Here is a 23,634-nt window from a genome sequence, read left to right as displayed (position 1 = left end):
CATGGGAGAAGGCATGAAATATTGAAACCATTGCTAATTTCTTCTAATTACTTTCTAAAACTTCTTGTACGCCCCCTTTTCGATCATGCGATCTCCTAGCAATCACACCCAGAGTGCGCATCCATATTTGATTGCTGCTTACGACAACTGTCAAGTATTTGCAAGTTCTCTTGTCTTCAATATGTGCAACAATTATTTTCGTGTGATGTTAATTTGTCGGAAGCGCTGTTCGAGATGATCAGGGGACCACATTATTATTCCCTCCCCCGAAGTGGAAGGGTGATATAGAAAAGGGTGCTTCCATCTGTCTGTCTATCTGTCTCACTTTGTTTCTTCTTCATGAGCGGTTATCTCGGCACTCTGTTGTGTTAATGTTGCCAGTCACTGTGACACCGCCACCTGGTGGGCTATTTATAGTCAGGGTGAGCTTTAACTACTTCAAGCATCGGGAGTCAACATTGGAAACAAGCACATTAAGCTTTACAACAGTGATTACTAAACCACAAACAGTCCTGGGTAGCTCACAATATGACATACCAGGCTACCAGACATTTCCTGTGTATTCTGACACCTAGCACTTACGACAATCTGGAGGTTCATCAGATCCATCCTCACAGTCTGTGTGGTTGTCACACCTCCACCACTTTGGGATACACTTGGACGTCTTCTTGCACAGTATCTGAGCACTGGAATCATACAACAATACAGGCATACCACCATTTGAAATACTAATGAATAGTATCACAATGTGAACACACAATGCCTTTTAGAAATACGTTCGGAATATACCGATATTGCTTTTTGCAAAATGATGCTTATTTTCTTTGTTGATATTCAGAAATTCAAACATTAGCAACTGATTTCAGTGATTGTAAAAGTAAAACTATTCGCAAACAACGACGGTTACAACGTTGTAAAAAAAATTCAAGTCATTTGGGTTATTTAATTTCAGGGTCATTACAAATTTCAGATGAAAGAATGATGCAACATATTGTGATACGGATCTCAATACATGAATCATTATTGCAATAAATGTCTTTACGAAAATCGGGCCAATACCCATCCCTACGTAAAAGCGCTCCATATCATGACTACATGCACTGCCATGACTCACCTTGTGCAGTTGGAGATGCAGGTCTTCTTGTCCCCGGCAAGGTAGTGGTTCTCAGGGCATGCGCACACATGCTCGATGTGGCTGTATCGGTTGTGCAGCGTTGGCCGCAGCAGACACAGATGCGTGCAGCCACTTAGCGCACAGGAATTATACTCCGTCTCATTGGGACCTACACGTAAAACACAGCATTTTAGTCAGTAGCTGATGTACATAAACCCTTTTGAACAGATCTTCAGTCATGTCATAGGAGGAAAGCCAAAAGAGATTTTTGCCACTGTTCACCTGGCAACTGCCTGTGCTACTGCTACTACTCACCTGGCAACTGCCTGTGCTGCTGCTACTACTCACCTGGCAACTGCCTGTGCAACTGCTGCTACTACTCACCTGGCAACTACCTGTACTAATGCTACTACTCACCTGGCAACTGCCTGTACTAATGCTACTACTCACCTGGCAACTGCCTGTATTAATGCTACTACTCACCTGGCAACTACCTGTACTAATGCTACTACTTACCTGGCAACTACCTGTACTAATGCTACTACTCACCTGGCAACTGCCTGTACTAATGCTACTACTCACCTGGCAACTGCCTGTATTAATGCTACTACTCACCTGGCAACTGCCTGTACTAATGCTACTACTTACCTGGCAACTACCTGTACTAATGCAACTACTCACCTGGCAACTGCCTGTGCTGCTGCAACACTTGGATGTCCATGGGGCGATGAACCATCTTCACCAGCAGCTTTGGATCTTTGCCAGTAAACTTGTCCGCATAGTATATAGCCGTCTTCTCCCAATCTGACCAGAAGATGAAGCTTTCAAAAGTAGCCAGAGCGAAGACATGGGGCACAACCGTGTTGTCGCGCACAACAATCCTACGATGGCTACCATCCAAGTTGGCCATCCCGATATAATCCAGGCTTCCGTCCGCCCAGTAGATCTTCTCCGTGATGTAGTCGATGGTGAGTGCATTGGGCCAGGCCAGGTGTTCCTTGATGATGGTCTGTCGGTTTGTTCCGTCCATCCAGATGCGGCTGATGTGAGGTGTATCACCCCAGTCGGTGAAGTACAAGTAGCCGCGCGCGGGGAAGACGTCGAGTCCGCGTGGCTCCTGGAGACCTTCACGAAGTAACACCTTGCGGAAACTTCCATTCAGTTTGGAAACTTCTATCGTGTCTGTTGTCTTGTCACACCAGTAAAGATTGCGCCCGATCCAGTCAACGGCAATGCCATCAGGATTCCGAACGGTTGTGCTGTGTAATATCTGAAGACAGATAGGTATTAGCCATGATCTAATGTCGGACTGACTGTAATACAAGACTAGAAGAGTTATAGTTAGGCATCATGGTTGACAGCTTTAGCACTGCAATATCCAGAATAGGAAACATCACATCACAACAATTTAACCCAAAATTGTAAAGATGAGGACTGATGTCGATTTATAGTGCTAACTCACTGAGATACCATGCCACAGTCTGTACCAGGCAATCCAGTGATTGACATAATGAGCATCGGCCTACGTAAATGGGATGCAATGACATGCATCAACCAAGTTAGCAAGTTTCACCACCCAATTCCGTTAGTCTGAAGACCAATTCTAACCCAGATCTTCATGGGTACAAATGTTTTGAGCTTGCCATGATCTTGCAAGGAACCTTATCCACTAACATTTAAGTCTGAAGGGACTTTTCATCAACTAATGCAATTACCTCCGTTTTGTTGGAAGCGTTTTTATCAAAGGACATTCTGTTGATGCTGCTGTTGACGCTGGTGATGTCGCTCCAGTAGATAAACTTGTCCTTCCAGTCGTAGTCAATGGCAACAGAGTTGAACAGCTTGTCTGTCAGGATCTGTGTACTCCCGCCGGTTACCGTCACGTTCCGAATATAGTAGCGGTTGGACACCAACAAAATTGGAGGGTCCCCTGATAAAGAGGGTTTATATTTAGAGAGGGCAATTTCACTTTCTCCCACACGTGCAACAAACACCTACATTAGAAGACCATACAACATGGCATTGGTTGTCAAGCAACCAGCCATTAATAGCACCATCCTTTCTTTTTAAACAGAGTGATAATGGACTGAAATATTTCTTATCTAATTTTTCTTTCCACACAGTCCTATCTGTGGATTAAGGTAAGGATCGACATCTACCTGTTTCTTTCCACAAAGTCCTATCTGTGGATTAAGGTAAGGATCAACATCTACCTGTTTCTTTCCACACAGTCCTATCTGTGGATTAAGGTAAGGATCTATATCTACCTGTTTCTTTCCACACAGTCCTATCTGTGGATTAAGGTAAGGATCTATATCTACCTGTTTCTTTCCACACAGTCCTATCTGTGGATTAAGGTAAGGATCTACATCTACCTGTTTCTTTCCATCTGTGGATTAAGGTAAGGATCTACATCTATTTCTACAAGGGAAACATCATTGATCTAGTTTTTCCTTTGCACTCAGCCTTCCCTGTGGATGAAGAGAAGCATCACTGCTACCTTTTGCTTTGCAGCGCTTGCCATCCGGCTCCTTGACGTAGAACTTGGGACAGGAGCACTTGTAGGACCCCATGGTGTTCTGGCAGTAGTGGCTGCAGGGGAAGGATGTGTTGCACTCGTTCACATCTGCAACAGGAAGTTGGGTTTGGTAGTGAATGGTTTACACAAGTAATTGAAATGGTTCCTTTACCTGGATAACTTCTTTGATTAGAGACATGTATAAGTCTTTCATCGTATACATAATGAAATATTTCTACTGCACTTCTGATGTAAAAGGTGACTATGCGTGTCGTAAGAGGCGACTAACGGGATTCGGTGGTCAGGCTCGCTGACTTGGTTGATGCATGTCATCATATCAAATTGCATGGATAGATGCTCATGATATCAATCACTGGATTGTCTGGTCCAGATTCGATTATTTACAGACAGCCATCATATAGCTGGAATATTGCAGAGTGCAGCATTAAGCAACAAACAAACTAACAAACAGACTGCCTTCATACAGCTGGAATATTGCTGAGTACGGCGCTAAACAAACAACACAACAACCTGACCTTGATGAGTGAGTGAGTGAGTGAGTATGGTTTTACGCTGCTTTTAGCAATATTTCAGCACTATCCCGGCGGGGGACACCAGAAATGGGCTTCACACATTGTACCCTCCTTGATTCATGAAACTGGCAACCCTGATTAGATTCTGAGGAATCTAATGTAAAAACAAAGCATCTAGGAGGTTGAACAATACCCTGTGATGTGACACCTACCAACACAAGTAACCTTGTCCTCATCGAGCTTGTAACCATGGCGACAATAACACTCGAAACCGATCTTCTTGTCCTTGCACTTCTGAGTGCAGTAGGTGCGGTTCTTGTGGTGGGCAGTAGACAAGCACTCATTGATCCCTGGGACAACAACAGATGCAGCTATAGTCAGTGGAAGTCAATCTACATACCATAACCATCCGGAATCTCACACCAGCGGCTTTTCATATGAAATATATCAACACAAATTGAAAAAAATCTAATACTCCAAGGTTTGCCAGTGAGACTGAAACCTTTATGGACAAATGTTGGTATATATGCCATAGGCAGATCCAGAGGATGCGTCAAGCCGGTCCGGATCCCCCCTTTTGAAAACCCAGTGTAGTATGTTGTAGACAGTACAATTGACAGAGAGGATTTTGATATTTTGGACCCCTCCATTTTAAAAAGGCTGGATCGCCATTGCATGATATCAAAAGACACAAAATTATTCATCCAACGTTTTCAGTTTGTAAGCAGAAATAATCATGTGTTGTGTGTAAGAAATACAGATAACCAGCTTCAGGTACATAAGTCACCACTCCTTAACCTGCAAGAAGACTGGTCCCCCCCCTGTCGATGAACGTTATGTGTGAAAGACTCATCCTCCTATCAATGAACGTTATGTGTGAAAATACCACAAACTAACAAGAATGCGCGAATGACTTCAATTACTTCGGTCAAAGAATCCCTCAGGAATAATTTTTGATTTTTCATATGTCTTTCATTTAAAAATATAACCAAGAAACAGTTAGATATGTTCAATCATACAGTATAAATTGTAAGTCCCGATGTGTTTTCAAAAGCATATATGGAACATATATGATATATGGGGGAAATATACGCGAATCATTATGCAATGAGTTGACAATTTGTTTAACTATGCCCATTTGTGCTTTGACGATACCCAGTCGCAAAAAGGGGGCACAAGTCACTATTTGGCTTGTCCTGGAATAACACGAGCTGGTCACGAATGCTTCAGTGCCAAGTTTGATTGCGATGTCATGGTAACCTATGATATCACAATAGTCTGCAAAGCATTGTGATGCAATTTCATTGCAGCTATAACTCCTGTGGAAGACAGTCATGGATGATAAAACAATGGAACTTCTTTCATGATAAAAATATTTGAGATTCAAGTCTAATGGGTGAGAATTAGAAAGTAATGGGCTGCATACTCTGCAGACTTCCATCAATCAATCATTCTGTCATCACGCTGATAACTCACCACAGTTGTCTGGTTCATCTGACATGTCCCCGCAGTCGTTGTTACCGTTGCAGACGAGTTCGTCGTCGATGCAGACGTTGTTCTGGCACTGGAATTGTGTCACGTTTCCACATGGCAATACCTCGCAGTTCTTCTCATCTGAATGATCGGGGCAGTCGAAGTAGTTGTCACAGCGCTCCTCAGCGGGGATACACTTGCCCTTGTTGGCACACTGGAACTCATTGGGGGCACAGCGCTGGTCCGCTGGGGAGGAAGAGGAGCAGGCTGGGGTGAGTGAGGGAGTCAGGTTTAGGGCTGCCTTGATCAGTATATCACTAATATCATGTCAGTTGAATCTTTGTTTGTTTGTTTAATGCCGCACACACAGCAATATTCCAGCTACATGACAGTGGTCTGTATATACTCAAGTCAGAACCAGACAATCATAAGCATCAATCCACGCAATTTGGATAAGATGACATGCATCAACCAAGTCAGCGAGCCTGACCATCCGATCCAGTAAGTCGCCTCTTACATCAAGCATAGTCGCCTTTTACAGCAAGCATGGGTTGCTGAAGACCTATTCTACCCTGGCCTAAGTGATGCAGATACTGAACTAACATGATCAAACATACAAGTCGGCTGACAAACCAATCATCAAATTCAAGACATGATGAGAAACTATACTACTCCAAGAAAAGTTTAGGACCATCAGATTCTTTCACATCACTGACATGACAGATCAACTATAGTACAGAAACATTTGGCAGCCCTTAACTTGTCTCAGTGGTATATGACCAAGGGATCCTGGGATGGCCAACTCTGCACAGTAGTGCCTTCGAGAACTGGACTATTTAGTAAATTTGGCGTAACACCGCTTTGAACAGTATTTCACTTATAGCTCAGCTTGTCAGCTTGACATGGGAGGACATTCAGAAGTGATGCAGGTCTAAAGACATTTATAACTTTGTTGAAACCCACCTAATCCTTGTTTTGATCAGTATCCGACACTGACAATGTGGCTCAGTCGTTCCTCAGATCTTATGATGGAATTTGTTATTTAAGGGAGTCAATTTAAATACCAAAGTCAGCAATAGCTCATACATAATGAACAAGACAAGGTTTGGGATCATGAGTAAGTGAGTGAGTTGGGTTTTACGCCGCTTTTAACAGTATTTCAGTTATATCGCGGCATGTCAGCTTAATGTGGGAGGAAAGCCTGAAGTGATGCAGGTCTCAGATGTTTACCACTTCGGTGAAACCCACGAGCACGGGTATGGTGTTGTCAAACCTAGAAACATAATCGGGGCGAACGAGGATTCGAAACCCACAATCATAGGTTTCTGGCGTGCCCAAGGGACACAACTCTGCACAGCGAATCGCGGCGCCTTAGACGACTGGGCCACCCATGCCCCCCTTTGGGATCATGAAATGTTTTGGAGATATTTTAATGATATTGTGTGCTCAGTCTTCACTACAAAAAAATATCCCCAAAATAAACATGATCCCGAACCTTTTTGTTCATTGCATAGAAATACATCTTGAACCGTGCTCTAACCCAGGAGTAGACAATCTACGACCGTAAGAGCATCAATCAGATAACACCATCGTATGAGGGCACAGTAGTCGTTCCAACAAGGAAGTTTTAAACAAATGTTATGTTTACACACCACAGGATTCAGGTTCGTCCGAGTTGTCTCCGCAGTCATCGTCATGGTCACAGTAGAAGGCCATGCGAATACAGCGCTTGTTGGAGCAGGAGAACTCATCCGCCTCGCAGTGAGGGACTGAAACATGATTGCTTTGTCAGGGGATGGAAACAGACATTTACACAGTGGGGAACTGAAACATGTCAGTTTTGTCAGGGCATGGCAACAGACATTTACACAAGAACACACGTCAAACAGTGGTATCTGAAAATATTCCAATATTCCAATATTTCTAGGATTTCCTCAACAATTATGACCAATTTAGTTTTATAATTTAGTCACATGTACGATCTGAATTTACCTGGGCAGTCAGCAAATGTGTGCCCCTCGTCGGCACCATCGATACAGTCTGTGTCACGATCACACTTCCAGGTAAGCGGGATGCACCGACCACTTTTACACTGGAACTTGTTGGGATCACACGTGCGGTTTTCTGACAACATATATATAGGTAACTAAGCTGGAATAAAGAAGTGAATATTCCCAGCAAACAGAATCAATTTACTGTCCTGTGACCTTAACATCAAGCACGTTACAACAATGTTCCACGTATCTGAAGGATTTTCAAAGGATATTACCACAAATTTAACAAATAATAACATTTAACTGAAATTAATAAATTCAGGCGATGCTGAAAACCCTCATAAGCTCAGAAAGGTTGTGAAATTGAATAGTAAACACAAGTTGTAATAAGACGGCTACTGACTGCAGAGGTCACCCTCGTCGCTCTCGTCGGGGCAGTCTGGGTGGCCATCACACTGCCAGGTGCTGGGGATGCAGGTGGCGTCCTCACACTTGAACTGGTTCTCATCACAGAGATAGGCTGGAACAAAGTCACGCTGACACTAGCAACATCATTGACGTGGAGAGGTATTCGAGCACTCAGCATTTTAAACAGTCTCTAACAAATGCTTGCTATGACTGAGAAGGGGAATAGTTTAAAGCTAATTCAAGGCTTAAAAAAATAAAAGAATTTGTTCTCAGGCAATGACTTTTGAAAACATACTGTGGGAGGGCGTTGTTTTTTTGTTGTTGCTTGTTTAAACTAGGATTTAACCAAAAAGCAGTTGTGTACCAACAATGTGGGAAAGCGCCTCCCTACATAAACAAGCATACAAAGTCCTACTGCCGCCATGACCATAACACGAGATGCGTAGTAAAGCAGTGCGCAAGTAAAGGGAAGTAACTGTTGTAGATTGGATCGCATTGTTTTTTAGTATTATGATTTTTTAAAAATTTTTACTTTGTGACTTTATGATGATTGGGGTGGTGCCTGAGAACCAAGACTATTATATTTTTTAGCCTTACTTAATTTTCCGTCAGGAAACCAAGCTTAAGAGACATGACTGGGGACTGGGGACATCTGCCCTGGACCAATTAAGAATGGGAAATAACTCTCCTGCCCTGGAATGAGGATTCTTCTGAAGCCGATTACAAAGAGGACATGACAAGATGACACAACACGTCTACTCACTGCAGTTCTTCTCGTCGGAGTTGTCCCCACAGTCATTGTCCTTGTCACAGTTCCACTGAGGGGGTATGCAGCTCCCGGACTTGCAGGCGAACGCTCCGTCCGGACATGGTGTGTCTGCTGTTAAAGAAAGAGTGAAAGAGTATGGTTTTACGCCGCTTTTAGCAATATTCCAGCAATATCACGGCTGGGAACTGCAGAAATGGGCTTCACACATTGTTCCCATGTCTGGAATAGAACCCAGATCTTCAGCATGACAAGCCAAAGCTTTAACCACAAGGCTACCCGACTGACTGCCCCCGCTGATGGTTTTTGAACGACATCCAGTCAGACATGTTGTAGCTTCGTCAGGAAATAATGGAGTCTGGACCAGACAATCCAGTGATTGATATCATGAGCATCAATCTACACAACTGGTATACGATGACATGCATCAACGGAGCCTGACCATCAAATCCTGTAAGTTGCCTCTTACGACAAGCATAGTCGCCTGTTACAGTAAGCATGGGTTGCTGAAGACCTATTCTAGCCCAGATCCTCACGGGGGACAAGCATGGGTTGCTGAAGACCTATTCTAGCCCAGATCCTCACGGGGGACAAGCATGGGTTGCTGAAGACCTATTCTAGCCCAGATCCTCACGGGGGACAAGCATGGGTTGCTGAAGACCTATTCTAGCCCAGATCCTCACGGGGGACAAGCATGGGTTGCTGAAGACCTATTCTAGCCCAGATCCTCACGGGGGACAAGCATGGGTTGCTGAAGACCTATTCTAGCCCAGATCCTCACGGGGGACAAGCATGGGTTGCTGAAGACCTATTCTAGCCCAGATCCTCACGGGGGACAGGCATGGGTTGCTGAAGATCTATTCTAGCCCAGATCCTCACGGGGGACAAGCATGGGTTGCTGAAGACCTATTCTAGCCCAGATCCTCACGGGGGACAAGCATGGGTTGCTGAAGACCTATTCTAGCCCAGATCCTCACGGAGGACAGGCATGAGTTGCTGAAGACCTATTCTAGCCCAGATCCTCACGGGGGACAGGCATGAGTTGCTGAAGACCTATTCTAGCCCAGATCCTCACGGGGGACAGGCATGGGTTGCTAAAGACCTATTCTAGCCCAGATCCTCACGGGGGACAGGCATGGGTTGCTGAAGACCTATTCTAGCCCAGATCCTCACGGGGGACAAGCATGGGTTGCTGAAGACCTATTCTAGCCCAGATCCTCACGGGGGACAAGCATGGGTTGCTGAAGACCTATTCTAGCCCAGATCCTCACGGGGGACAAGCATGGGTTGCTGAAGACCTATTCTAGCCCAGATCCTCACAGGGGACAGGCATGGGTTGCTGAAGACCTATTCTAGCCCAGATCCTCACGGGGGACAAGCATGGGTTGCTGAAGACCTATTCTAGCCCAGATCCTCACGGGGGACAAGCATGGGTTGCTGAAGACCTATTCTAGCCCAGATCCTCACGGGGGACAAGCATGGGTTGCTGAAGACCTATTCTAGCCCAGATCCTCACGGGGGACAGGCATGGGTTGCTGAAGACCTATTCTAGCCCAGATCCTCACGGGGGACAGGCATGGGTTGCTGAAGACCTATTCTAGCCCAGATCCTCACGGGGGACAAGCATGGGTTGCTGAAGACCTATTCTAGCCCAGATCCTCACGGGGGACAAGCATGGGTTGCTGAAGACCTATTCTACCCCAGATCCTCACGGGGGACAAGCATGGGTTGCTGAAGACCTATTCTAGCCCAGATCCTCACAGGGGACAGGCATGGGTTGCTGAAGACCTATTCTAGCCCAGATCCTCACGGGGGACAAGCATGGGTTGCTGAAGACCTATTCTAGCCCAGATCCTCACGGGGGACAAGCATGGGTTGCTGAAGACCTATTCTAGCCCAGATCCTCACGGGGGACAAGCATGGGTTGCTGAAGACCTATTCTAGCCCAGATCCTCACGGGGGACAGGCATGGGTTGCTGAAGACCTATTCTAGCCCAGATCCTCACGGGGGACAGGCATGGGTTGCTGAAGACCTATTCTAGCCCAGATCCTCACGGGGGACAAGCATGGGTTGCTGAAGACCTATTCTAGCCCAGATCCTCACGGGGGACAAGCATGGGTTGCTGGAGACCTATTCTAGCCTAGATCCTCACGGGGGACAAGCATGGGTTGCTGAAGACCTATTCTAGCCCAGATCCTCACGGGGGACAAGCATGGGTTGCTGAAGACCTATTCTAGCCCAGATCCTCACGGGGGACAAGCATGGGTTGCTGAAGACCTATTCTAGCCCAGATCCTCACGGGGGACAAGCATTGGTTGCTGAAGACCTATTCTAGCCCAGATCCTCACGGGGGACAAGCATGGGTTGCTGAAGACCTATATATCTTCACGGGTCAATACTGGTACAAAGGACCATACATGTGAGTCAGCTTGGTGTAACACCAATTTGAACGGTATTCCAATTATATCACAGCGTGTCAGTTCGATGTGTGTGGAAATCTAAAAGTGATGCAGGTCTTAGATCTCTACCATTTTCGTGAAATCCACAAGCACATGTATGGTGCTGACAACCCAACAATCATTATTAAGATGTTTGGGGGTTAAAACCTGGAACACCTAATATAGTTACCCACAGGTTTACCCCTGGCCTTACATACACTATTAAAATCAGACTTCTTCAATATGGACCTGTTAGAGGTGAATTCATTCTCACTAGGGGCCTGTTAGAGGTGAAATCATTCTGTAGGGGCCTGTTAGAGGTGAATTCATTCTCCATGGGCCTGCAAGAGGTGAATTCATTCTGTAGGGGCCTGTCAGAGGTGAATTCATTCTCACAAGGGGCCTGTTAGCGGTGAATTCATTCTCTATGGGCCTGCTAGAGGTGAATTCATTCTCACTAGGGGCCTGTTAGAGGTGAATTCATTCTCTAGGGGCCTTCTAGAGGTGAATTCATTCTCCATGGGCCTGCAAGAGGTGAATTCATTCTCTAGGGGCTTGTTAGAGGTGAATTCATATACAGAGCTACTTTTTGTAAATGTGAAGACTTTTCGGCTACTATCAGATGTGACTATTTCTCACTACGTTTGCCACAGTCCTCCTCGTCACTGTTGTCCCAACAGTCGTTGCTGCCATCGCACTTCCAGCTGGGGTAGATGCAGGCGGACGTCGTGTTGCAGGAGACCAGACCTTCCAGGAATTCCCCGTCGATCTCCAGCTCCGAGCATGTCAGGTCTGAAATACACACAGGTACACAGCCATGTCAGCCTGGGATGCACCTTCATCACACTGTTGGTGTATTGGCTAATACACTTCAAGAGGTATGTGACATTAGACCATCATCAGTTACCTCCCTTTACTGCCTTCCTCAACTTCAATCCTGGAATCACTTCATCCACTCCTAGTCCATTTAACTTACTTCTTGTCTGTCTATTTGTTGTTTAACACTGCACTATTAGCAATATTCCAGCTATATGACGTCTGTCTGTAAATAATCGTGTCTGGACCAAACAAACCAGTGATTGACATCAAGAGCATCGATCAATACAATTGGTATACGATGACAAGCATCAACCAAGTCAGCGAGTCTGACCACTCAGTCCTGTTAGTTGCCTCTTACGACAAGCATAGTCGCCTCTTAAGACAAGCATGGGTTGCTGAAGACCATTTCTAACATGGATTTTCATGGAGTTAACCTACTTTATTTTGTGATCGTAATGAAAGAAGATGCAACTTACTACATCCAATTTCATCGGAGTGGTCCGAGCAGTCGCTGTCCCGATCACACCTGTACTTGAGGTTGATACACCTGCCGTTGGCACACTGGAACTCGTTGACCTTGCAGGGGCACTTGTACTCATCTGACTCATCATCCGAGCCACAGTCGGTGTTGCCGTCGCAGATCTTGTCGATGGTTATACAGCGCCCGGTCTTGCTGCACGTGAAGTAGTCCGCTGGGCACTGCCTGGTCCCCACTACAGATAAAACACAGTCCGTGAAGTGTGGGGGAGGCACCAAGCGTTGAGGATAACGCCACTTTAAACACGACAGGTGAGGTGAACTAGGGTTTACCGTGGCATCCATGATTATTGTACTTACATAGCGACATGCATGGACACTACCTTCATTCTAGAGGGCAAAGTGCAGAAGAGAAGTAAACGAAATACTGCATTTGACTGATCTTTTTAGAATTTGCTGTTTTATGCTGCAGTCAGCACTATTCCAACTGCATCGCGGCAGCCTGTAAATAATCAAGTCTGGCGCGTCTGCTGCATGGACAACTCGTGCCACCGGAACATGGAGGCCTGCAATCAGCCAAGTCACCTGACCACCTCGTACATTCTGATCGCCTCACACAATGAACATGGCTTACTGGGGACCAATTCTACCACTTAACTTTTTATTGGAACATCTGAGAGTAGAAGTAGGAGTAGAAGGCCTGAAGATGTTGTCATGTAAATAGTTTTCAATATTGACCTGGCACATTGCCAACTTGATTACAGGAATGTAGGTACATACATACTTGTCCTTGGTTCCGTATCAGTATGAACTATCTAAGTATCCGTACCAAAAGCTGAGAAGTATATACGAAGTGTACTGACCACAAAGGGCTGGGTCCTCATCGCTGGCATCGAGGCAGTCGTTGATGACGTTGCATGTCTTGCTGATGTCAACACATCTCTTTTTGTCATCACACACAAAGTCATTCATGCCACAACCACTAACGACCGATGCATCTGCCAACAGATGAGGAAGATTAAAGTAAAAATTACTTTTACACATGCAAGAAGCTTGGGAAGGGAGATACTATATGTGGCAGAACTAATTATGGATAGTTGACAGTGAAGAGGACATCTGTTGACATCTGTTGACAATCTGAAGATCTTTATAGCGTATTGACAGCCAAAATAGAGGAATTCAACAATGATGTAAAAGAGGAAGGGTAATTATAACTTTAACATTCTTTAACAGTTTGTCCAGCTCCAGGGGTCTGACCATCCTTGATTTTCTGCTGACACACCCGTGATGGGATAACACATCTAAGGGATTGAAAGATTCCGTGGACAGTTTCATGAAGAAATACTGCAAGTCTTTTTCAAAGAGATCAGGAATAGATTCAACAATGAAGTGATGTCCTTATTCAAGTCAAAGGTGTTTCAACAGAAATGACAAGAATAATTAGATTGAAACAGATTACAGTGGCATGGACTGACACACATGGTGAAAACTGAAACCTCCCATTAAGATGGTCACATATCTCTCATAACTTTATCTATGTACATCATATTTCTTTCGGAATGCCATTTTTTATTCCATGAGATTTGTGAATATGTTTTATGACACAGGTTTCCAGGGCCAGCTACCTACCAACACATCGCATCTTGTCCTTCAGGAGAACGTGCCCCTCACGACAGCTGCACACTGGCTCGCCATGCGTATTTGCCGTGCAGATCTCGTCACAGCCGAACTTGTTGCCATGGCAAGGATTCGTGGTACCTGCAGTCGGAGTCAGAATGTGAGGGAAGGTGGAGGTTATTACAGGTCTCAAGCACATTATTCCAGACCTGGGTCGGTTTCACACAGCAATCATAGCGGTACAACTGTCGTAAATCTATGTTAAAGTAAGGGAGTTACATTCATCTCAGTGCAAAGATCACCTTGTGGAACAGGCCCAGTTGTCAGTCAGTGTTGCAGTAAGGGAGCTACGTTCTCAGTCTTAGAGCTAAGACCGCCTTGTGGAACAGGGCCCAGATTCACAAAGCAGTGTCAGTAATAAGTCAGTGTTGAAGTGAGTGAGTGAGTGAGTGAGTGAGTGAGTGAGTGAGTGAGTGAGTGAGTGAGTATGGTTTTACACCGGTTTTAACAATATTCCAGCAATATCAAGGCAGGGGGCACCACAAATGGGCTTCACACCTTGTACCCATGAGGTGAATCGAACCCGGGTCTTCGGGGTGACAAGCGAACGCTTAATCACTAGACTACCCCACCGCACCCAATGTTGAAGTGAGGGAGTATAAGTACATATATGTGAAGGTAACTGTTTGAGGACGGGAATCAAATCGCGATATTCGTGGAATTATGATTCATGTACTTTATGGCAGGGTTGTTAGCTTGTCATGTTCCAAGTTGGGAATCTGTGAGGACAACACGATGGAACACTGTAGCTTTGTGTAGTGACAACTCAATAGAGTTATGGTTACAATGGCTTGAGATGTGGATGCTTACAGTCGTTGGTGTCGTTGGTGACGGCCATGATGCCCATGGGCTGCCGCTTGATGCCCTTCCGGAGCCACGTGAGGCCCGACCCTGTGTACTTGTTGGCACGTAGGACAGCGCGCAGCATCCAGTCGGTCCAGTAGATGAAGTCTCCATAGACGGCGATGCCAAAGGAGTGTTGGGGAATCTTGGTCACAATTATCTGTAACAAGATGGCTGACAATCAACAATGAGCTTTCTGTAACAGTGTCAAGTCATGTTTAAAGATGAAATTTGAGTATTACAACCCTTGCACATTTATCAAATTGCAACCGTATCCGGATTACAATCTGGTAACTGAACACAATATTGAAGGAGGTTACTCCAACAAACTTTCTAACTTTGACTCAAGTGGCAACATTATCACATGAAGCTGTTTTCATTCTCAAGTATCAGCATTTATAATAAGACAGATCCAACAGTTGAGAGACATTTACCAAGAACTATAGTCTCACCACTCGGTTACTGCCATCAAATTCGCATCTCTCTATCTTGTCCAGTCGGGCGTCGGTCCAGTACAGTTTCTGGGCACGGTGGTCCACGGTCAGGCCGTTCGGGGTCCGAACATCCTCTGTGATGATTGACTTGGGTTTGTACCCGGTCAAGAAGGCCGACTGGATGCTCGGCTTCTGGTCATTCCAGTTGGTCCAAAACAATTTGCTGCAGATGGAATTTCAGAGTGAGATATTTTCAACCTATAATTTTGGAGGTCCATTTAAAACAAACTTCAAAACTAGCACTAAAACATGTTGGTTATTCTTCTGCAAAGGAAACAGAGTTAGGGAATGCGAGATCATGAGCTGGTATAAAGCTGCTTTATTTCAGTGTATTGTCAGCTTAATGCAGGAGTGCAAGCTACTTCCCAGAGCGTGACACCTTCGTTACACACTCAGTAACATCGCTGCCACCAGCCCTGGGCTAGGCCATTGCATGAATCTTGATTTTTGCCCTTTAATCCCAAATGTAGTAATGTTTATACTTTTGTTTATGTCTTTGGGAATGCCATCATATTTCATTTTGAAAAGGTTTATGACTGACGATGTTGTTCAGATGAATTTACTCTGTTGTTTGTATAATCAGATTGGTTCAAGATTGCATACTAACGGAAAATCAACCAACTTCTCCTTACATTCTCACTATTACAATTACATGATAGTTTTTATGAAATAGAAATTCAAATTGACAAAGAAAGTAATTTAGCAGCGGTAAGTGTATTCGGCAGCACGACAGTCGTTACTTGTTTGTAAACATAACGGTCATTCAGTTGCGAGTTGAACTCCAAACATAGTTGTGGCCACCTATCACAGTGGGGAGTTTTGACTTGTGGCATCGATAGCAAAGAGTGCTCCGCCAACGGGCTATAACTGTGAGGAGGTTGGCAGAATTGAAGCATGAAGTGATGCAGGTGAGTATGGAATACTGTAAGGGACATTCTCAAGACCTCAACCATTCACAAAAACCTAAATATGCCAGAATTGCAAGAACGAGAGAATGTGACAATGTCCCTTGCAGCATTCCATGATCACCGGTGCTGACAAAACAAAAATCATAATCAGGCAAAGTGGAAATTTTCCAATAAATTGTATATTTATATACTTATCCTATCTCAACACTATGCATTTCTTCATTCTTCTTTTGATCCTATGTGCTGGGTGTGTTCGGGTGAATTGTTTTTAGAAGCTGGAAACTTTGTTCAATCACATTTCCTCATAGGATCATGAGAAGAAATGCATAGTGTAAGATAGGATAAGTGTCAAAATTCTAGGACTCCAACATGCCAAAGGGAAGAAAATTGTGCAGAATAAAGTGTGTCAGCCTCAGAAGACCTTGTCACCTTGTCACTTAGTTATAGCAAATTATATCCATTACAATTTTGCCCTTACTTCTGACAGACATCTATGACGATAGCCCTGGGATGATCCTCAGTGGTGAGCTGGATGATGACTTTAACCTGTCTTTCCTTGGGCGGCTTACGTAGGTTGATCTTGCTGATGGAGGAGTTGGTGTAGCTGGTCCAGTACAGGTCCCCCGTGTCGGGGTCAAATGCCAGCCCCTCTGCTGCTCCCACTCCTGAAACAGGTCAGAGCTAGTTAACAACCAACAGAAACAGGTCAAAGCTAGTTACAACCAATAGAAACAGGTCAAAGTGGTAATAACCAACAAAAACAGGTCAAAGCTTGTTACATCCGATAGAAACAGGTCAAAGCTAGTTACAACCAACAGAAAGGTCAGAGCTAGTTACAACCAACACAAACAGGCCAGAGCCAGTTACAGCCAACAGCTGAAGTTACAACTGAAAATCATTGGGACAAACTGTTGTCTTGGAGCACTTTGGCTTTATTGTGTGAACATTTGACGGAGTTTCGCTTAAATCCCATCATTGACCATAAACACAAGTCCCACACAAACCTTCAACAAGCACTGTAATATCCGACCCATTGTAGGACACTGACTGAATGTCTCCTCTCTGGATGTCGCTGTAGAAGATCCTCTGAGAGGCGTGGTCCATGGCCAGTCCTATGACATTCTTCATGTACGTGGCGTTATGGATGGGCTTGATGGGGGGGTTGGGATCGGGCTTCAAGATGGCGTTGGGGTCGGGCTTGTCCTTCATGTGGATACTCTGGAGGGAGGTCACCTCCGAGAACAGCAGGAACTCAGTGTATTCTGAAGAACATGCAAGTGGGTTGGGGCTAACAAAGCTTTCAAATGCCTTTGGTATATGAGCTAGCGTTTATCACATGAAAGTACTATTAATGACACCATAAATATATTTAGTGCATCTGTGATAGGAACGAGTTATCAGTATGATTTTCTCAAAAATAAAAACAAGAAGTGAAACTATCATATGCCCAATTAAAAAAAAAAGAAAAGAAATAGAACTGGAAAGAGATATAAATGATCTTGAAACAAAATATCACATGTAACATGATGAAATATTAAACTTAAAAAACAAAAAAGAAGAACGTAAAAATATTAGAACAAATAAAGTAAAGGGTATCATATTTAGAGGCAAGGCAACTGAATTGGATTTCGTGGATAAGGCTTTAGAAAGTTTTAATTTCGGACCTTCTTTCAGATATTGGTTTTACGTTTTTCAATTACACAGTTATTGTATTGGTTCTACTGTTAATGCAGGCCATATTTCAAATTTTCTGAACCTTGGTAGAGGCTGTAGGCAAGGCGATCCACTGTCACCGTATCTATTTGTTTTTTTGTTTTTTTCCATATTAAACAAATATAAAAATATCCTAATACTTAAACACAATGCACAAAAAAATGGAAAATGGAAACAAAGACGAAACATGCAATGAACTTTATGATGATGTGGGCAGTGCCTGAGAACCAAGACTATTATTTTGTTTAGCCTTAAAGGAATTTATATAAATGGCATTAAATATACTGTATTTCAATGCGCAGATGGTGCAAATTTTACTCTAGACGGAACAGAAAGCAGTATTAAGGATGTTATCTATGAAACAGCCTTGGCAGCCCCACCTACCTTCACACTTGCGTCCATCGGAGCTCAGCTTGCCGTAGGAGCAGGCACAACTGGCATCGGACCCTCTGTACAAACACAGCTGCTCACAGCCAAACTGGTTCTTGCTGCATACATTGGTGCCTGGAAACACAGCGAGATAAACATACAGGAATACCTGCTTCAGGGTGAGGGAGTTGAGTTTAACACTGTTTGCGACAGTATTTTAGTTACATCGGATCTTAGTTCTCGCTACCGCTAAACAAAGATCTGAGAACATCCTATTAGGGGTCACGTCAAAACGACCTTTCATCCGACTAATCAAGGCGTCGCTTACCAGATCATGAAAGTGACAGTCGGAATGTGATATCTAATAATGCAACCTCGAAAACTTTAACACGGGGTATTCCAAACGATAGTTATGGGTTTAACGACTGAATCCATACAATCTAGACCATATATTTGCCATTCCAGAATGTTCTTTTGTTCAGGTTTCAAATTTTTAATCGAGAATTTGTCAAAATATGTTTTGAAACGTAGTCGCCAATTTGAATGTAGTGCCGTAAAGCACGAGAAAGCTGCCTTCTGATTGGCTAATGTCTACTTCTTGTCAGTCCTTCCATTGGTCGGCCAACATTCGCGCAAGGTCGGTCCTACATGACCCATAATGGGATGACCTCAGATCTTTGTTTAGCAATAGCGAGAACTAGGATCTGATTTTTAATGAGATTGCGGATGTGCCGGCTTGATGTGCAAATGACGGTGCAAATGATCAGCAAATTACAGCTCCTTGGCAGCCATGCCCCCACAAGCTTCAAAAAATATTTGAGCAACCAAATTTAAGGCCTTCTTAAGTTCTATTCAACTGTTGAAACAGATTTATTAGGACATTCTTACTTAATTTCATTATCAGAATGGCTGGACATCCGATCACAACTAAAATAAACCAGTCCACACACCAGTGGTTCAAAATAATGTCATGACGTCATGCATTATCATTGAAATAAATACTACAAAGTTAATAATGGTTGCTAAATCTAAGGTTCATCAAGGCATGTTATAGAATCTACAATCTTTTCTGGGCAGATTCAAAATTAACCAATGTGGCCAGGGTATTGCTACCATGGCGATGTATTTCCTTGCATGACCAAGGACTCACCTGTCTGCCTGTGCTTGTCGAGAAGTAATTCCCTGGCTGACCGAGAACTCACCTGTCTGCCTGTGCTCGACTCACCTGTCTGCCTGTGCTTGTCGAGATGTAGTTCTCTGTCTGACCGAGGACTTACCTGTCTGCCTGTGCGTGACTCATCTGTCTGCCTGTGCTTGTCAAGATGTAGTTCTCTGTCTGACCGAGGACTCACCTGTCTGCCTGTGCTTGTCAAACACCTTGATATCCTTCAGCTTCTGGGGCAGCCCTTGTCTCAGCACCTTCATGTCGCTCCCGTCCTTCTTGTTAGCTCGTGCAATCGACCCGGCCTCCAGCGTTCTGAAACACAACATGAGTGAGTGAGTGAGTGAGTGAGTGAGTGAGTGAGTGAGTGAGTTGGTTTAACTCTGTTTAGTCATATCTTAGTGCTTCAGCTCCAGGTTGGAGGAAAAGTGGAAATCCTGCTGGTTCTAGACTCTCAACACTTTGGTGAAAGCCATGAGCATTTGTACGATTCTCAGTAGCGTGGAGAACACTTCCATCTTCCAGCAACATCTGGTTACCAACTTGTTACATTGTTGCAATAAGTTGTCATTCATTCATACAACTTGTATATTACCTCACACAAAATCTAAAATACAAGTCAAAGATATAGTTCCATCGACTGGCTCACAGATCGCAGACATAAGCAGCACTCTTATTGCGGTGCTACATTAATTTTGACCAATTCAAATTCTACTCACGAGTCTGCCCAGTAAACGTAATTTTCGTAGACTGTGAGAGACATACAGTCTGTGAGGTTCCGATAAATGACCGTCCTCTTCTTGGACACAATGTCGACACTCTCAATGACATCCAAGTCCTTGTCGCACCAGAACAGCAGGTTGGACTTGTAGTCAATGGTCAGACCGAAGGGGGCCTTGATGTTTGTGTTGATCCAGTCGGTGCGGTTGGACCCATCCAGGTGGGCTCGAACTATCTTCGGCTTGGCTCCACAGTCTGAGAAGAAGATGTAACTGAAACAGAATTGATTACACCATCAGTGACTTCAGAACATAATCGGAATAAGGGGAACAGGAACAGGGAAAACTTTACCGTATTTTCTTGAGTATATTCACACCCATGTATAATGCGCACCACCCTCTATCGGATTCAGAATTTTGGAGAAAAAAAATTCGAATGTCAAGCGCAGAAAAAAATTACTTTGTAGATCTACTCCTTCAGCAAATTCCGGTAAACAAACGGGTGATGAGAAACTTGGTCAGTACAAATTCGAAATTTGAAATAAAAAATCACCAGACATGTTTATCAACCATCTAAATTGTATTTTTTGTTCAGCTAGGCAGTGTTTTAAATCCAGGGATTAAGATTACCTTGTGTATTTTCTCGAAAACTAAGCCGGAAACAGCAATCAGCTGCATGCACGTTTTCTTTGAATCTTTTACTTAACATATTTGAAAAAATAATAACCCTAAGCAAAGCAGATGATCGCTATTGCCGGTTATCATTTTTCAAATGGAACCAGTCTGACCAGTCACCGTCAAGGCTCACTCGCATGTGACCGCGTGATCGCGAGAACTACGTGTTGACATAGAATCGTCAAACTATAACAAATATGACTTTTAACGAGTCAAAGTATGGCATTTATGATATATGTATCCATTCTCTGTCAACTAATTTTCGTTTCAAGGCGTCAATAGCGGTAATCTGACCGTGGTTGCTGTTAATAACAGTGAGTTGTGCGATCTTCCGATCGCTTCACACACTATTTCGCCAAAATTAATTAAAACAATATCAAAAGGAATTTTGAATAAAAATAATGAAATAAGTTACATACATAGGTCCAGATATACAAAGAACACTTTTTATAGCCAGACAGTGTAATTACATGATTAATTTGCGTACTTCAGTATGGATTGTTGACATGGTATTTTGCTCACGGTAATATCTTTCCATGGGGAAATAACATCAAAACTCATTATTTCGTGTATGATGCGCACCCCCTTCTACACAGCTGTGTTTTTTTTTAAAAAAAGTGCTCACTATACTCAAGAAAATACGGTACTTCCAGACCTTGACCTTAATCAAGACAAAGATCCAACAATTATCTAGTCTTAGGACTGGAAAAGTAAATGTGCAAACGTAACTCGCAATGAATGATGCAACTGTGTTTCATGATAACCTTGACCTTGGATACAGATATTACAAGGACATCAGATGGTAGGTTTTGTAACGATACATGCAGCTATAAAGTTTCATGTCTGTAGCGGTAACCAGAGCTCAATAACTGACAATGATACCCCTATGTTTTACAAAAACCTGAATGCTGACCTTGACCTTTGAATAATCTTCACCAAAACATTTTCAAACAAGGGCCCATCCTAGAAAAGGCACACACCAAGTTTAATGAAAAAACCATCAATACTTTATGAGAAAGTGTAACCACAAACTATACTATATATACCTCATGAAACGTACAAAAAAGAAGAAGAAATCCCCAGGGTCCCATGGGAAAGTACATAGAATATAATATGTGATGTCAATAATCTTTGTGTAGTAGGCCTCAGACAAAGCAAGCAGTGGTAAATTTTCAACCAAATCTCATACTATATTCACTATATCAGGATTAATCATGCAACTATTTCCCTCACAACTTCACTGTTCAGTTCGTATATTTCGTTTTGTCAACTGCTGTGATGAGTGACTCACCCCAGCACTGGATGGACTGCTAGGGCCCTTGGTTTCTCCATGTCGCCGTGCATGACGACGTAGCGATTTGAACCATTCAATGAGGACACTTCTACAGTGTCATGTCCCCTGTCAGTCCAGTAGATGTTGCCAGCGATCCAGTCGACAGCTATCCCCTCGATGCCGTTGATGCCTTCGCTAATGACAGTTTCCCGCCCTGTCAGGTCACGCTTGATGCGGGAGATCGTCCGCGAGTTGCTGTCCACCCAGAAGATGGAGTCTGTGTCTGAAGAGAGAAAGAGAGAGTGAGTGAATGAGTGAGTGAGTGAGTGAGTGAGTGAGTGAGTGAGTGAGTGAGTGAGTGAATGAGTGAGTGAGTGAGTGAATGAGTGAGTGACTTTGGACAGCATTTAAAGTAAAGTTGAAGTGATGCAGGTCTTGGATAATTACTTTTGTGGAACACACTAGCATTGTTACTGTCATGACAGATCAATATCAGGCTAATCCAGGATTTGAACCCTTGACTAGCTGATCCTGGCACGGCCAAGGGACACAATTCTGTTTTTGTTTGCTGTGACTGAGAGCATGAGCAACAATCCACACCATGAAGGATGACGACAGAACACATACTACCAATCCACAGAACATGACCACAGATCCTCAGCTGTTATCTCTGCAGACAAGCATTCCGCAGTCGAAACAGTTCACAACACATCTTTTCTAAACAATACCATCAAACTATAAAGAGATTACCATCCTGAATCATTTCAAACAGAAGACGTTTTACTTACAAGCATGGAAGTCCACAGCAGCTGCTAGAGATATTTTTGAGATTGGTGCCAATGCCTCGGTCTTGGGGTCGCCCAATGAGAAGCCCCTGATCTCCGACTCCGTGGAGTACAACAGGAAGGACAGGATGCCCTGGCATTTCTCTAAAGTGCTCAAAGTGAAGCCTGCCGTACACTTGCAGATCTTGGACGTCTCGCCAGTCGGCAGGCACATCTGTTCACAGCCACCATTGGACTTATGACAACCGTTGCTCCCTGTGGAAACAATTTACAAAATTGTGTACAAATTGTCTCCCCTTCCCAGAAAGTGTTTCTGTACAATGGACGACATCGCCAAACAGCCTTTAAAAATGACAACAGACAACCAGAACATTCTGGAAGTTAACCCTGTCAGTTCTAGAAAGGGGGAATGAGCAAGAGTTATTTAAAAACTTACTTCAATATTCGTTTTAGAGGAAAAAACATTAAAACTGAT

General features: G+C 43.8%; 1 protein-coding gene across 5 annotated transcripts in view; it reads right to left on the bottom strand.

The window, feature by feature from the left end:
* LOC139464063 (prolow-density lipoprotein receptor-related protein 1-like) overlaps window positions 1-23,634 on the bottom strand; it is a 185,323-nt gene that overhangs the window by 32,946 nt on the left and 128,743 nt on the right. For 4 of the 5 annotated variants that reach the window (XM_071245608.1, XM_071245611.1, XM_071245610.1 and 1 more), the window contains 24 exons: window positions 23,163-23,414; window positions 22,393-22,657; window positions 20,427-20,699; window positions 19,898-20,022; window positions 18,561-18,680; window positions 17,468-17,725; window positions 16,942-17,128; window positions 15,514-15,718; window positions 15,029-15,221; window positions 14,171-14,299; window positions 13,405-13,539; window positions 12,541-12,777; window positions 11,885-12,037; window positions 8,804-8,920; window positions 8,036-8,152; window positions 7,631-7,762; window positions 7,291-7,407; window positions 5,642-5,884; window positions 4,378-4,515; window positions 3,615-3,740; window positions 2,830-3,044; window positions 1,796-2,384; window positions 1,115-1,283; window positions 583-686 (listed from right to left, as the gene is read on the bottom strand). In XM_071245608.1, the coding sequence (XP_071101709.1) occupies window positions 583-686; window positions 1,115-1,283; window positions 1,796-2,384; window positions 2,830-3,044; window positions 3,615-3,740; window positions 4,378-4,515; window positions 5,642-5,884; window positions 7,291-7,407; window positions 7,631-7,762; window positions 8,036-8,152; window positions 8,804-8,920; window positions 11,885-12,037; window positions 12,541-12,777; window positions 13,405-13,539; window positions 14,171-14,299; window positions 15,029-15,221; window positions 15,514-15,718; window positions 16,942-17,128; window positions 17,468-17,725; window positions 18,561-18,680; window positions 19,898-20,022; window positions 20,427-20,699; window positions 22,393-22,657; window positions 23,163-23,414 (4,599 nt within the window). The remainder of the gene's footprint in view (window positions 1-582; window positions 687-1,114; window positions 1,284-1,795; window positions 2,385-2,829; window positions 3,045-3,614; window positions 3,741-4,377; window positions 4,516-5,641; window positions 5,885-7,290; window positions 7,408-7,630; window positions 7,763-8,035; window positions 8,153-8,803; window positions 8,921-11,884; window positions 12,038-12,540; window positions 12,778-13,404; window positions 13,540-14,170; window positions 14,300-15,028; window positions 15,222-15,513; window positions 15,719-16,941; window positions 17,129-17,467; window positions 17,726-18,560; window positions 18,681-19,897; window positions 20,023-20,426; window positions 20,700-22,392; window positions 22,658-23,162; window positions 23,415-23,634) is intronic. The other variant, XM_071245609.1, reaches the window with a different exon arrangement.

Source organism: Haliotis cracherodii, unplaced genomic scaffold (assembly GCF_022045235.1).
Source record: "Haliotis cracherodii isolate W230 unplaced genomic scaffold, xgHalCrac1.p SCAF_16, whole genome shotgun sequence".
In the NCBI taxonomy this organism is placed as follows: domain Eukaryota; kingdom Metazoa; phylum Mollusca; class Gastropoda; order Lepetellida; family Haliotidae; genus Haliotis; species Haliotis cracherodii.
Note: the sequence above shows the minus strand (reverse complement) of the source record. Positions and strands in the feature narration are given on the sequence as shown.